The 15,547-nt window shown below is 41.9% G+C and overlaps 1 protein-coding gene across 2 annotated transcripts; it reads right to left on the minus strand.

The window, feature by feature from the left end:
• Positions 1-825: 825 nt before the first annotated feature.
• C19H16orf87 (chromosome 19 C16orf87 homolog) lies at positions 826-14,312 on the minus strand. 2 transcript variants are annotated; one of them, XM_009906692.2, is made up of 4 exons: positions 14,096-14,310; positions 9,733-9,829; positions 7,698-7,880; positions 826-1,138 (listed from the first exon to the last, which is right to left on the minus strand). In XM_009906692.2, exons 1-4 carry the CDS (start codon positions 14,159-14,161, stop codon positions 1,020-1,022), a joined length of 465 nt encoding a protein of 154 aa, XP_009904994.1. In that variant the 5' UTR covers positions 14,162-14,310; the 3' UTR covers positions 826-1,019. The 2 variants fall into 2 exon arrangements, with proteins under 2 accessions (XP_009904994.1, XP_054026060.1); XM_054170085.1 differs by lacking the exon at positions 7,698-7,880 and having other exon boundaries at positions 14,096-14,312.
• Positions 14,313-15,547: the final 1,235 nt, after the last annotated feature.

The raw sequence follows: 15,547 nt of genomic DNA on the forward strand, positions 1-15,547 counted from the left end.
ACAGGTAGACTTTTTCTTTGGTGTTTATTGTCAACATTCTGAAGACAATACTGCTAAGAATTACACTTTTAAAAGACAAGCAAAAATGTATGGCTGGTAAGAAAAACTAGTACATCCTCATCTTTTGGAAATACCAAGAAAATGAGAGCTGCAGATCTCTCTCTGATGCCTGCTACTGTCCTTCTTCAGTAAATGATGAGCCAAGAAAGAGTATGGGAGAAATACTTACCAACTGGACAAGGCAAACACCCAGCAAATGGCTGTTACAAAACAAGTGCTTAACTCTCAAACTTCAGGAGTCTGACCCCGAAAAGTATACATGAGTTTTGAAACACTATGTAGCAGGAAGTAATTGTCTAGAGAAAAATTCATCAACGATAGGAAGTTGTCAAGCAGAATAAACCCCCAAATGAAACTGCTTTAATTTTCTTCCTATCAGAATTCTATCCCACATATTAAAAAAAAAAACCAACCCAAAAACAACCCAAACCCACAAATTCATAGTCATCCCTAAGATGAACACCAGATTCCTAAGAGGATTAAAGCAAACACAAATGTACTTAAACCCCACTTCAATAAAATATTGGCATATCAATTTATTAAAAAGTTATGTGAACTGTACATATGTAAACTGCAATATAGCTGAAAAAATCTGAAATATATACTTTGAAAGGAAAATCATTTATTTCTGGAAAATATTTAAAATATTGCATTTCTGGCAGCAAATTTAAAAGAAGTGCTCTGGAATGGGTGCAGTCTCTCTGTGCATTTGTCTATCATTTGTCTTCGAGCCGTCAAACATATCTGCTTTCTGATTATTTTTTTTTTTCATAGCACAGTCTCGTGAACACTTTTTCTCTGACTTGTAGAAACAATTCATTTCCAAGAACAGCAGCAGAATTTTAACAAGAAATACTATGGTCCTTGTTGGTGCAGACAACACACTTTCTGAGAGTCCATGACACCTTGGAAATAAGCTAGCCATTCTGCATGGAAATGCAGCAGATTGTGCTTACAAGTTACAGAATAAGTCTTTGATTGATAATTTTTCTGTTTATTTCCGCCAAGGCCACTGAAAATACGAAGGCCTTCTCATCTGAAAGGTTAGCATACATGTCAACTTCTTTTTCTTGTTTCTCTGTAGAAGAAAGAAAAGTCACTATTAGATGTTTTTTCCATTACCTGAAGTTAATGCACATTACACAGAAGTTAATAAATTACGTGGAATGGAGTACTGAATCGAAAAGAAATTAAACAATCATCTCCTACGCAGGGAGGGATTGAAAGAGAGGAGGAAGGAATGAAGATGCTGAAGGAGTCACAAAGTTAGTCACCCAAAATTATGACTGAATTCTCTTTAATGATGTAGGAAGAGTAAGTCATTAGCATTATACTTATATGTTTTTAGGGCACGGGGGTAGGGAGGAGTGGAGTTGGTTGGGTTGTGGGTTTTATACATGCTTTGGTCTTTTCATTGTTGGTTATTTTGTTGTGTTGGTGGTGTTTTGGGTGTTGGTGTTTTGGGGTTTGGGGGGGGCGGTTTGCTTTGTTTTTACTTAGAGATATTCACAGGGGGTGAGGAAGAAAAAAATTCAATATCCTCATTAAACATAATTGTGTGTGTGTGTGTCCCTATTTTAGTTTAAGTAACCGAAATCCAAGAGTTACATTACAGCATCCGAAGAGCAGGTACATGGTAGAATCCAGGATCCAAATTTGTCAACATGAACACTACAGGAGTTCCTATACTGCAGACTTTCAATCTCATCCCAGATACAGAACAATGCTAAAGACGTGATGAGCAAGTGAAAGCCTCTGAATTCCTTCTGTTAATGTTGGCTTTTCCAACACTACAGACACACAACAGCAAGCCATCACAAAGCTAGCACACTGCAGTCCTCTGGTGTACCAAATTACATTGTAGCATATAAAAAAGTCAGAATAATTTCAGAAATACCACTTATTCCAGATGATGACTATTTCTATCCTATGGGTAGCTGACACAACCCATTAAGAAAGAAAAAAAGGAGAAAAAGAAAATAATCAAGGAAAAATAACAAAACACAAACGAAACCCCAGCTTTGTCAGCAGATGACCGGCTTGTAGACACAAAAAAAGAGAGGACTACATATAGAGCTTTAAGTTCAGCGTCCAGCTGTGGAACTCCATTTCTAAACCAAAGTTCTGCAGTGGCCTGGACTAACTTACAATTGTAACACAATGCCTGCCTGACAGACCCCTCTGTCTCATTAACACACACGCACCTATTTTTGTCCACAGCACACTCTGGTAGGCCGCTCACCATGAAATCTAAATCAACAATGAGTCAGTGAAAGACAAAATTGCATTGGAGAAAAACAGAAAGCACCATGTGGAAAAAGAGCCCAGTACCTCGCATCTCCACCTACCCACAGTTACTCCTTCAATGGGTTCACATTCATAACAACATTAATAGATTTGGCTTCACATCTGTGTTACAGGTACAGACATTTTCCAACAGACTGCCTTCCACATGAAGTCAAGTGTTTGCACTGCACAACTAAGGGGGAGAAACTGAAAAATTCTTTACCACTGTATTCTGATTTACTATTGATATATTGAAGACTTCTAGACAACTTTGTCATGCACAAACTCACCCTTCCCTGCAAGTAAAATTGCTTCGTGAGGAGCCTGGACACACAATTATGTCATCAGTTACTTATCTAAACACAAGCACCTTGCTTAGCAAAGGAAGACAAATCAAAGCATGTTTGATACTTGGAATGTCAGTAATTTCTGCCAGCTCCCTGGCCACATGAAGACAATATTCTTTAGTGTATTGAGTCTGAAATGAAATCTAAGGAACTGAGCTTCACTGCAAGACCTACCCTGTAGTTTACAACCAATCAGTTTCTATATGCATGCTCAGCTTAGGTTGCTCCAGTTCCTCCCTCCACCATCTACAAGTTAACAATGCTGGGAGTTGTTCTGAACATACACACTACACACACTGGTTATTCCACATCTAATTTTTTCTATTGTCCATATCTAAACCTCTCCTTTTTATTTCAAACTTCCTGATCCAAACACATACAGCCACCACCTGAGCATGTCAGCACTCAGCAAAATTTATGCCTTTTTTCCCCCCCCCTTGTTACTGTTATCAGACAGTAGAGCTCTTAGCAAAAAGAATTCTCATTTCCTCTTCCCCTTATTCTCCCAAAGCACTGGCTTGTTCTGAGATTTCAGCTTGCAAAAAATTACATCTTGTTAGCAAATATAGTATCAGGGATTAAGACAGCCTTTCAAGCTTTATGCACCCCTAAACCAGACACAGTTATCAGTAACAGAGAGCTCACACCTGTGCATGACATTTTATCATACACTCTTCATAAGATACTGTGGTTCCTACAGACACTAAAACTTTGTTTTCAGTCTTACCTGAAAGTAGTTTTGACTCACTTGTTAGCAGACTGTCTTACAAAATCACAATACCATTTTGGTAAGGTATGAAAGATACTATGTCTCTTGACATACAACTAGGAGGCCATTTAGGCAAAAATATTCAGTCTCTGGTGCATGCCTCTCACAACTGCAGATATCCTGCAACCCACCAGACCCACAGCCCTTAAAACTGTTATTACATATAAATCAAATATGGATCCTTCCCCCTAAATTTTTCTACAAGTTCTAAACTCAAAGTTCTGAGTTGCACTACTGAAGATAAAAAGTCCCTTCAGATGTACACATCAGACAAGCAAATGTACAAGAAATACAGGTGGAAATTGCTGGAAATGAAAACTTGGGTCAAGACATTTAAATCAGCTTAAGTTTTGTCAGGATACTGAAATGTACATATCCTTATATCTCCTCCAGCATACCTAGGTAACAAGGCAGGCTGGGAAACAGTCTGACTGTGCATCACAGTCCAACACAGAAAAACAAAAAAACATCACCACCACCACAAAAATCTCAAATTATCACACATTTCTAATAGCAAAATTTCTTCAAGCATTTCTCCCAGAGAATAAAATGGCTATTTTGACAACACAAACCCGCAGGAAGTTCCTATTTTCCAAGGTCACCCTGTGGCTCTGAAACATTGTGTGTCCCAGCATTCTGCCATACCCCCTTAGCCTACATAAGCTTCCTCTTTCCTCACTCCTCATTCCTTCTTACTAAATCTGCAGGGAAAACAGCCCTTGGCTTCTCCTATTTTTCTTAACTGTTGCTGAATCCTGCAGCTTATTGCTTTAACATAATGCAGTCAAGGAGGATACAAAAGAGCTAGTCAAAGGCACAGACCTAACTGACAACAAGCATGATAGGTGTGCAAAGAGCATGACAAGCTAGGTAGCAAAGCTACAGATGTCATGGGTGTTCTCAGGAAGATAATTTTCACAACTGAGTGGCCCTCACATGGCCAGATGACATTATCATCATTCAGGTATTTTCTGTTTTCCTGGTTTTCCTCTACCATTGAATTAAGCATTGCAGAAGTCTAAGAGGCACCAAATATTTAAGTTTTAGAAGCAGCAGGCCTCTTTTCAAGTCTTTTGCAGAAGGAACAGCACAATGCCTATCACCAAGTCACATGTACCCAAATATCCCAGAAATACAGAACAGGCAATGAAATAAGATACTTACAATATAACACTAAGAGCCACCTCAGAGCTGACTTTGAACACTATACAGATTGATACAAGGAATAGCAGTGAGTCACATAAAAACCTCCTTGACTGTAGAATTAGAGTTGCTTACCATGCTTTTATGCAAACAGCACTACCAAGCAGCAGCTTTGGTAAAGGGATATTTCTGAAATATCCACTAATTATACTGCACATAAGCCAATTTTGTAAGTTACTTTAAAACAAGTTAGCATTGTCCCTTTTATAGTAATTACAAGATGATGGGTTCTCCACTGAATTTTTACTGTCATGACAACCACATATATCAACTTTGTTTTGAAATCTGACAAATAATTGCCAAATGTTACAGTCCAACATAATCAGAAATAAGTCAGAAGAAAGAAAATATCCTAGACCCACTGAATCCTAAACCTTGAGGTGTGCTGTACTGGGGAGGAGCAAAGATAATTACAAATGGGTGTGAACCCAAGCTCTCTATCAACTCCACAGAAGAGGCTGAGGAAGAAAACAGCAGTAGTCACAATGCTAAGTAAAGACAATGGTAGGACAGGAAAAGAAGATGAAGGTAATCTTCTCAAGTGAAATTCAGCTTGGGGGAGGGGGGGGGGGAACACCACCAAAAAACCACCAAACACCACAAAAACACAGAATCACAGAACATTAGAGACTGGAAAGGACTTTGAAAGATCCAGCCCAACTTCCATGCCAAAGGAGGATCATCTGGAGGAGGTCACACATGAATGTGTCCAGGTGAATTTTGAATGTCTTGAGAGGAGACTCAACAACCTCTCTAGGCAGTCCATTCCAGTGTTGTCACCCTCACAATGAAAAAAGCTTTTCCTTTTGTTCATGTGGAACCTCCCATCCTCCAGCATTGCCCCGTGTCCTATCATTGGACACTGAGAAGAGCCTGGGTCCATCCTCCTGACACTCTCCTTTAACATACTGATAAACACTAATGAGCTCACTTCTCAGTCTCCTCCTCTCCAATCTAGAGACCCAGCCTTGATTGTAAAAACGGTGTTTCACTCCCTTAATAATCTTGTGGCTCTCCGCTGGACTCCTTCAAGCAGTTCCCTGTCCTTGAACTGAGGGGTCCAGAACTAGACACAATATTCCAGATACAGCCTCACCAGGGGAAAGTAGAAGGGGAAGAAAACCTCTTTCAAACTACTAACCACACCTCTTCTAATACACCCCAGGATTCCTCTGGCCGTCTTGGCCACAAGGGCACACTGCTGGCTCACAATCACCCTTAGATGCACCTGGACCCCCAGGTTCCTCTCCTCTGCACTGCTAACAGGTCAGTCCCCAACCTATACTAATACATGGGGTGGTTCTTTCTCAGATACAAGATTCTACACTTGCCCTTGCTGTATTTCATTAAATTTCTCCCTGCCCAACTCTCCAGCCTGTCCAGGTCCCACTGAATGGCAGAACAGCCATCATACACACGCTTACACAAACATCTCACTGAATCCAGATTTCTAGGCTTCTGCTTCAGAGCATTGCCATATTGTCACACTTTGGAGCATGCAGCAGGAGGTCAACAGCGTTCAGCCTGGGGATGGGAAAACATTCTCAAATACCCCTCATGGTTTCAAATTCTTGCTTTTTGGAGACTATAAAACACACATTAAGAGAATGGATCTTTTCTTTTGATTGCTTAGATGGTTTTCCTCTTTGTTTTTTTTTTAAGGGGCAGGAAAGAAGATTTACTTGTAGAGGGCAACCCAATTGGCTTGCAGGAATATTCAAAACAATACTGTGTATGAACTAGACTGGCAGTAAAACCCCTACAAATTATCCCATAGGTGCTAAATAGAGTTTAGCTTGGATAAATTACAAATGGTGAAGTTCTGTCTAGCAACATATACCAGTAGGTCACATGCAGCAGTGAAGAGATTAGATATATGAGTATTGCTATTACAGTAAAGCAGTTGCCATGCAGAAATCAAATTACATCTTCCCTTTCCATAGGCAAAGCACCAAACCAATAATAAATTCCATTTTATACTTTGATTTTAAAGGAAAGAAACTTTAAGAAAGATTTACATTAAAGAGCAGAGACAACAAAATTGGGTTTGCTAAATTAGAAGGTAAAGGAACTCCCTTTGCAACATGGATTAACACCCATTTGTTGTTAACAAATAAGGTGGCAGGGGAAAAAAACAATTAGATTCCTGAGGTGTGCCAGAAGGTTTGCTTGCAGGTTTCAGTAGTTTTAAGAACATGATGTAAATATTTCTATCAAGTCTTGTTCTTGCCCCTCCTACCTACCTTGTAGCCTTTTGAAGTTCATGGTATGTTTTGTATTGATTATTCAGGCCTAAAATTAGGGTCTCAGAAACCCGTGATAGCAAATGTAGTGTCAACAGACTCTTAAAAGCAGGAACCCTAAATGACAGTCACATACTTGAAGGGCTCCAAAATTACTCTAATGCATGTCAGTGTCTCTTTATTGTCTAAAGATTAAGAACAGCAAGTCACCAAGAAACCTTAACAGTCAGGGAGAAATTCTTTCCTCTAGAGGAGTACTCTCCAGAATCATGGGATAAAAATTCAGGTCCTAGTAGTGACTCAAGATGCCCTTTTTTACTTTGACCCTCCAAAAGGTTTCAAGTACCTTTTAAGCCATCCAGTTACAACCACTCTTGACAACACGCATCATTATATTGTTTGTCCTTACGATGAAGGGCAGCAGTAACAAACAACAAAAAAACCCAAGCACCACCACAACAAATAACAAAACAAGAAAGAAAGAAAAGAAAAAACACACCACCACAAACAACTACTAAGCACCACAGTCCAATGGCTTTCAGCCTACATACTGAAACTTGATATGGTAGCTAAAACGCAGACTAGTTCTTCATAGTTCGCTCCAGACACTGAAACAAAACCAGAGGCCTCTGAACTTGTGAAACAGTCTCTTCCACATATGAAGATACTGGGTACTGGCTGAACTGGTCTAGTTACTTAAACGGTTTGGATAGCATAAAGGTTTATTGATATAAAAATGTCTTTACACAGAAAGAAAACCCAATTAACATATTTCTCCAGTTTTCATACCTCTTTCTTCCTCGTGCTTTTTGGCTGACGCACTCTTAGGTCTTCCTCTTCCTCGTCTGCTATGATCTGAATGGCTGTTAGACCTGGATCTTTTTCGGTTTTCTAAGTCTTTATTTACTGCAGAATTTATCTTCTCTCGCTTAACTCTCTCTGTCCGTCTCCTTTTGGCCTCACTCTTGTTTTCTGTGCAAATGAATAGAGACGGTATGATCTAGGGTTGCTCTCATCTTTGCTCTTAACTTACTCATAATACTTATCCAACCCAATCAGCTTTTTTCTTTAAAATTCTTAGGGGGAAAAAAAAAAAAAAAAGATTAGATGTCTACATCTTGACAGAACAATCATACCTGCATGACATGCATGCAGAAATTCAGGTGTCAGATCCAGAACAACAATTCACTTGTCAATTACAAGGATCAACCCTTTAATTCAAATGCATTTCGCAACACAAGACCTCTGAAGACCAACCTGCGGCTCTGCTTGAGCAGAAAGGTTGGACAAAAAGCCAGTTGCCCAGAGTCATAGCCAGGTGGCCAAGTATGAAGAATCTACATAATCTCTGGAAAAACAGAGCTAGTGCTCTATCATCCTCACAGTAACAAAATGTTTCCTGATATTCAGTGCGAACAGGTGGTGTTTTCAGTTTATGCCCATTACCTCATCCCATCACTGGGCACCACTGGACTCAGGCTCCATCTTTACACTCATCCTTCAAGTATTTATACATGCTGACAGGATTCCCCTGAGCCTTCTCTCCTCCAGGCTGATCTCTCAGACTTTCCACAAAAGAAAGATGCTATAGTCCCTTCACCGTCTTTGTGATCCTTCACTGGACTCTCTCCAGTTTGTCCAAGTATCCTTGTACTGGACAGCCCAGAACCAGACCGCACTCAAAGTGTGGCCTCACTGGCATCAAGTAGAGGAGTATCTCCTCCCTTAGAACATCATAAGCTTCCTTTGCCGTAAGAACACACCACAGTCTCATGTACAACCTGCTGTTCACAAGGACCCTAGCTCCTCTCCTGCAAAGCTGCCTTCCAGTACAGTGGTCCCCAGCATGTATTTCTGTGTGGGGCTCTCCTTCCCCTATTTCATTTCGAGCATACAAAGCTGAATTATACAAGAGCTCTGCTCTACTGGGTTATAACCACCAGCTTCATTTCTTAATTACCAACCAAAAACTGGGGAAGCAGAAAGAGAATCGACCAACACTTCCAAGCTGTCACAGACATTGCTCAACCTCCCCCCACCTCTGAAGTTCAGTTATCTAGCTTAACATCCTATTATTCCTACCAGACAGTAAAACTACGAGCACCCTTCAAAATAGTGATTGAAAAGCTGAAATACTTAAGCCTCCATTCCATAGGCCTGATGGATAATTTTAAGAAGCAAACATAACAGATCAGGTACTTTTCTGTCTTTTTTTTTGTTTTTTAAGTCTTCTCTGACAAGTGCTGGTTCTGAGTAACTCCTACTACTATTGCAGGGAGTGATAAAAACGAGCACAAGAATGTTAATCATGCCAGAATGTACATTCAACCAACTTCTTACTATGCCCATGAATAACAGAAGATACCACACACAAAAAAGACACTATTTTTAAATTTAACACATGCAGAGAGAAGACTCAGCTGCTTTTAGATTAAACAGATGACCAATTTATTTTTCAGAAAAAATAGTTTACATCAGCATGGACTCTGAAATCTGATCCCTTTGGCACCTCCAGACATTTAGCTTCAAATAGCATTAACAGAAAGCATTCTGTCCTGAGCTATTTCGCATAGCGACCGATGTGCACAGCAAGAAAATACACAGAATAAACATCAACATCACAAGTTCACGACTGAAAACACCAGCTTCTTCCACCCTCAAAATTCCACAAAAAGTAACATATTCAAAGTCCACCATCCACAAATTCAAGGTAAAGTGCAATTACAACAGTCAGCGTACACAAAGTAGTAAAATACCCAATGCTTTGCCTCCGAAAGATAAGGGGTAAGAACTGCTGTCCCCTTCTTTCATCTCCAAGTATTACCTGTGATGGGTGGTGATCTCTCAGCACGTTTAGCATGTAGGAGTTTTCGGCTAATAAATATGTAGCCACAGGGACACGATTTACATGCAACAGGGACCTGGAAAAACAAATGACAGATATTTCAGGTAACTTCAAATTATGACAAAATTCCTGTCAAATTTAGGAAAAAAATAATAGTAACCCACATTTTGTCCTCAGAGATGCCTCTTTACACTGTCTGTGTTGCAAACTACAGCCTGCACCTCTTTACAATTGTATTTAAAAGCACTAAAACCACGTTGTGTTGTGAATCACCCACCAAAACTTTTCTTTATGCAGTTGTTAGAAATCAAGCTTGAAATGCACAGTTGTTGCACCCTTATCCCCAGACTGTAAGAAAGGGAGTGAGGGAAAATCGACAGTGGCAAAGCAAGGATAAATTAGAACAGAAATACAAGTGCTCTTCTGAGTTCTCAAATATCCCCAGTCAAATCAGTCAGGCATTCCCAGTTTTGCTTCCTGCATTTACTTCAACAAAAGAGAAGGAAAAGTATGAGTTAAAACTGTCAGTAAGTTCTGAACACATTTACTTCGAGGTGCATTTGAAAGGACTCCTATGGAAAGCAGCAGCAGTTTGAAACACGAGGCACAACAGAACCCGAAGCAAAACAGATGTATTTGTACCACACTGCAACAACGCCACAGACAAGTCCGAGTAGTTATGGAAAGACGTTGTTAATTCAAAATGCAAATAACCTACCACAGCTAGTCAAAAGCTGACTGCCGTCTGAGGAGTCAGAGACTACAGGGCTCCTCCTGATCAGCTGAACAGTCAGGAGCAGTAAATTCCCCCAGTGTAACACAGCTTAAGGTGAGAAGAATCTAAAAATGCCACACTTGCATGAAAAACTAAGAAGAAAACCAACCAAACAAAAGATCTTTCTCAGAGCAATTAAAGTGATGCTGATAGATTATAAACCTCATTACCATCATTTAAAGCCAAGATCTTCTAGGATCTTTTAAAGTAGTAAGACATACACCATACTTGACTAGGTTTAAAACTGAAAACACAAATCAAAGCAGGTTTAAACAGAGATCTGGAAGAGATTTACACAACACATTAAAATTAAGTCATGTTGAAGCATAACATAGGGGGGAAAAAAAAAGCAGAAGGTAATGTCTCAAATGTAGTTAAAACGTGTCTCTACAAGTCTACCAGTACCCATTGAAGCAAACAGGGGTAGAGAACCACGACTGCTGCCCAACTTTACCACAGGCAGGAGAACCAAGTTCCAGCATTCTACTGACTAGGAAAAACCTGTCAAATTAGCACATGAATTTGTAAAGCAGGATTTACCTGCTACTTGGAACAAATAATTTTGGTTTCTGAAGCACATCTTAATTCGCATACTTCACCCTACGAATGGCTTAGAGGTAGACTTCTGATGCAAGTTTTACACAACCGCAGACTTTCAAATTCTGTGAGTGACATCAAAAGAACGATTGCAATGGAGGTTTACTGAACCTTAAATCCCAGAATTTAGTAGACTTGTGTGCACACTTATCTCTCTGTTCATATGTCAGTGTAAGAGTACAAAGCCCACTGTCCAGCAGAAACTTTGCCTGTATTGTCAAGGTGATACAGAAGTTTCATTTAAAGCCATTTTGGAACATTTGGGTCACTCCAAAGAAATTATTATCCCAGGCTCAGTCCAAAAAAAAACAATTTTGGGAAAACCCACCCAAGGGGCTTGGCACAGACCCAACATTTTTTCATTGATTTAACTGTGTTTGAGAGAAAAATATTGTTCTAGTCCTACAGGATTGGCATGTAGGTGTGTTGGAAGGGGCTTATTCATTGAAACGTATCAGTTATCCTTTGAAGACCTACATTGATAACATCCTGTAACAATTAAACAACATAATCCTACAAACACTATTTTACTTTGCTTTACATTTTCCTAACCAAAAAGAAATTGAGCTTCTCTCACAAGAAAGTTTAGCTGAAGCTAAATTAAGAATTGATAATTAAGTCTTCTGATAGACTGCAAATACTTCAGGCTCCTTAGTTTAATCTGACCCTGCTTTGTTTGCGAAAACATAATTGAAACGGTTTTAATTCTAAAAACATCTAAAGAGCAATCACAGATTATCTAAATAATAACAGAAGTGTTACCAAGCCTAAGAGGAATTACTTAATGCTATGTTCCGATGTTTGTAGCTGTCTAAATATTTCCATGCATGCCACGTCTTGTAAAGAAATCAGAAACAAATGCAAAGTTCTTGTTTATGGAAGAATTTAAGAAAGGCTAGTACAGGACACAACCACTTAAGAGTCACACAAGAGCTTCCCCACACTCTCTAAAGGGTTGACTTGTACTCTAGGTTTTAGTTTCTTGCCCTCCCAAACATCTGAAACTGGCAAACAAGGTCCTACGGGCAATGCTTGCGCCAAGGCAGGGCACGTACGCATGTTAATTCCACGCTAGCCACAGGGGAGCTGCTAACAGAAAAACTACACTCACATATGCAGATCATGTGTTTTAGTTTTAAAGCACACAAAGTGAAAGTTTCAGCGTCAGCTTAAAAAGCCTGGGTTTTTTATCCACTCTCGCTATTGCTGGTGGTTTAACACTGACTGCATTCATTTTAACAACTCAAAAAACAGAACACACAACTGAACCCCAAAAAACCCCTCAACCACTCATATTCAACTTGTCACTCATTTTAGTTTCTCCTTTCGCGAACTGAATAACCCGAACTTGCAACATCTTTCCTGAGAAACAGTACTCCAGTGACGTGTTTAATATGTGAGCATTTGCAGTGGCTCGGCTATTGCTCAAAACACGAAAAGACGCCCCCCCACAGCTTAACGTTCCAAAATGTTCCAGGATGAGTGGAAACACCATAAAAAGTAAGCAAGTCAGAACAAATAAGAGGACTCTTTTTTTGAAGTCTCTCCAAGTAAAGAAAAATTATATGAGAGTACTTTTGAAAGTATTTTAAAGTACCACAGTGTATACCAGTCAGGCTTCAGGGTCGAACAGCAGAAACACGTCTCCCATGATTACATGCAAGAGCCTCTGCCCCTACCCTGAGCCCCACAGCTGCTTATGCAGTGCTATTGTTCCAGCAGAAAAGCACTGCTGGAACAAACCGCCCTATTTTTTAATAGCAACATCATTACCAGTAAAAAGCCTAAATGAAGACAGGCTCGTGATACAGCAGTAGTGAAATCAGCTGTTATTACTGTTTAAGTACTCCATTTTGTACACAAAACTGCAGCGAGACAAACAATTCACCTATACACTTGGACTGCATGACAGAAATTGCATCAGAGGTCTCAATTTTGCGATTTCTAAACTACTCCATGAGAAAACAACACAACTGAACGCTCTCTCAGCTTGCCTCAGGCACATTAGTCATCCGAAGGCCAAACTGCATTTGATAAAGTTAATTTTTAATAAATTGCATAGTTACTAAACAATAAGCACAAAAACAATCCTGCACGGCACACACAAATCCTTCAGCATAACGTACCTATTACGCCACCCTGTAAGAGGAGCAGGATATTTAATCCACATTCCAAGCAGAGACTTGCAAAGGCAACCATTATTTACCCCACATAAACACCGCTTCCCAGCGGCACGGAGACACTTCAATTCCCACCCCCCGCCCCTTCTCCCTCAAAAGCAGGGAGCTCAGTCGACAGCTTCTCGCACCGATGTTGCAAACGCACAATCTGCAGCAGTAGCTATCAAGGAGCAACCACAGCCGACAGAAAGAAAACAGGAAACGAGGCAACGTGTGCTAACGCGGCAGCCTGTCGGCACGGCACAGCCCGGCGGCGACACCGGCTGCAAGCAGTCTCCTAACTCCACCCGGCTGGGCGAAAGGGCAGAGAGGCACAGCGCACACCTTCCGTGCCCCAGCAGAACAGGCCAAAGCGGAGTCGGCAGTGCCGCTCCCCAGGAGATGCTGTCAGAGAGAGACCGTGGCTCAGGGCGCGGAGCAGCAGAGCAGCGTAGAGGAAGCGTGTCCCGCAGTCCCGCCACCGGCCGCAGCCGAGGGGGTTCGAACCCTATCCAAGGTGGCTGAAGCCTACTGCCCGTGCTCCGCCCACGGTTCTCATCCCTCCACCAGAGCCCCAACGGCACGAGCACCTGTCCTCGACGAAGTAGTTGTCGAACCCTTCTGGCCCAGGGCGCCCACCCCGCCTGCCAGCCAAGAGCAGCCAGCTTGGCGAAGCGGGCTCCGCGCCCTGCTTCGGGATGGGCAGAAGCAGAGAAGCCAGCGCTCCAACCCCTCAACAAGCGCCGCTGTCACTAATCCCCTTCCCGACAAGGACGGGCCTGGAGAGGCGCGGGCCCGCCAAACACCTCACCTGCTGGTCACACTCCGGGCAGGACTTGGTGGCCATCTTCACTTTCTTGGCCCTACTCGAGGACATACTCGTTGCTGCTGCTTCTGCTGTTGCCCCTGCCGCGCCACGCCGCTCTGCTCCGCCCCGTGGCTGCTGCGAAGGGCGGGAGGAGAGGGCAGGGCTCGGAGCCTGCAAGAACCTCAGCAAACGCCACCCGCCGCCGGCGCGGCCTCCGACAAAGGAGTCGCTGCCGCCGCCGTATAGGCTCCGCCCACGGCAGAGCTGGGGTGGGGCGCGTGCGCGCGGCTGTGTGAGCGGGCGCGTGGGCGGTCAGGCCGTTGTTCTCTGTGCTTTGGGTGCCCAGGGAAGATCGGGGGATAGTCGGCGGCGGAGTCCCCGGCGTGTGGAACCCTCCTCGAGCCTAATTTGGGCTGGGGTCCCTGGGCTGTGGGACCCGTCCCGAGCCTAACTTCTCGCCGTCATCGCCTCAGACGGCTCAGCGTTGCCGGGACTCGAGCGTCATCGCTCCTCTCGGGTGTTTTCGGTGTGGTTAAAAGCTGGGCACAAACTGAATTGCTTCTTGGTTCGCATATTTTCAAGGTCATGTTTAATTTGAGGCGATGACAGGACAGCGCCATTGCCTATCTGCTACTTGTGCCCCGCAAGCAGCCGGACGAGGTTACACTAGCAGGCAGAAGCAGGCAGAAGTGTTAAATCCGGCTCGCTCGGTCTGCATCTCAATTCAGAAAAGGGCTGAAGCTGAGGGGGCGCTTATTGCCTGCTGCTTCTTTATGTTTAGGAGCCTGGTGTTTCTGCGGTTAGCATCGTCACGAAGAGTTGTTACGATTGCAGATTTGATGGTTTTCCATTAGGAAATTTAATTTTTCTATGTTAATTTTTCTCTCTATCTCACCTAAAACAGTTTAACGTAAACGTAGTGCACTTTTCTGTTCCTCATAAAATGCATTTTTAAATAAATACAGCAGATAGAAATACTCATTTCAACTCCAAACTTCCTTCAAGGTGTGGCTCTTCAGCTGGAACTTTAAACGGCATGTAAAAGCTTTCTGTTTGTAAAAATAAATAATAAAATAAATGTTTATATCTGAATCATTCAGAGTTTTATAAAAAGAAGTGACAATCAGGCTGCTGCTATTAACAGACGTTTGCGTGTCTTTCTGTCGTTCTTTTTTTTTTCCTGCGGGAGGAAAGTGAGGCAAAGTCTGACCAGGAAATTGTGTTTGAAAATTACTGTTTAAAATAGCCTGAAGTACATCTGCCAAAAAAAAAAGAAAAAGCTAAAGAATGGTACTAGAACTGTAATGCTTTCACATGAGTAGCAATGAGTGTATCTGGGAGGCTGGCTCTGTGCCTGATATAACAGAATTTTTATGTCTGTAGCTTAGTGATGAACGCAGTTTGCTGCACCAAAGTACTGAGAGAATAAACATTAGAGGAGAGGCAGATTTAAGA

Source organism: Dryobates pubescens, chromosome 19 (assembly GCF_014839835.1).
Source record: "Dryobates pubescens isolate bDryPub1 chromosome 19, bDryPub1.pri, whole genome shotgun sequence".
NCBI classification, from domain to species: domain Eukaryota; kingdom Metazoa; phylum Chordata; class Aves; order Piciformes; family Picidae; genus Dryobates; species Dryobates pubescens.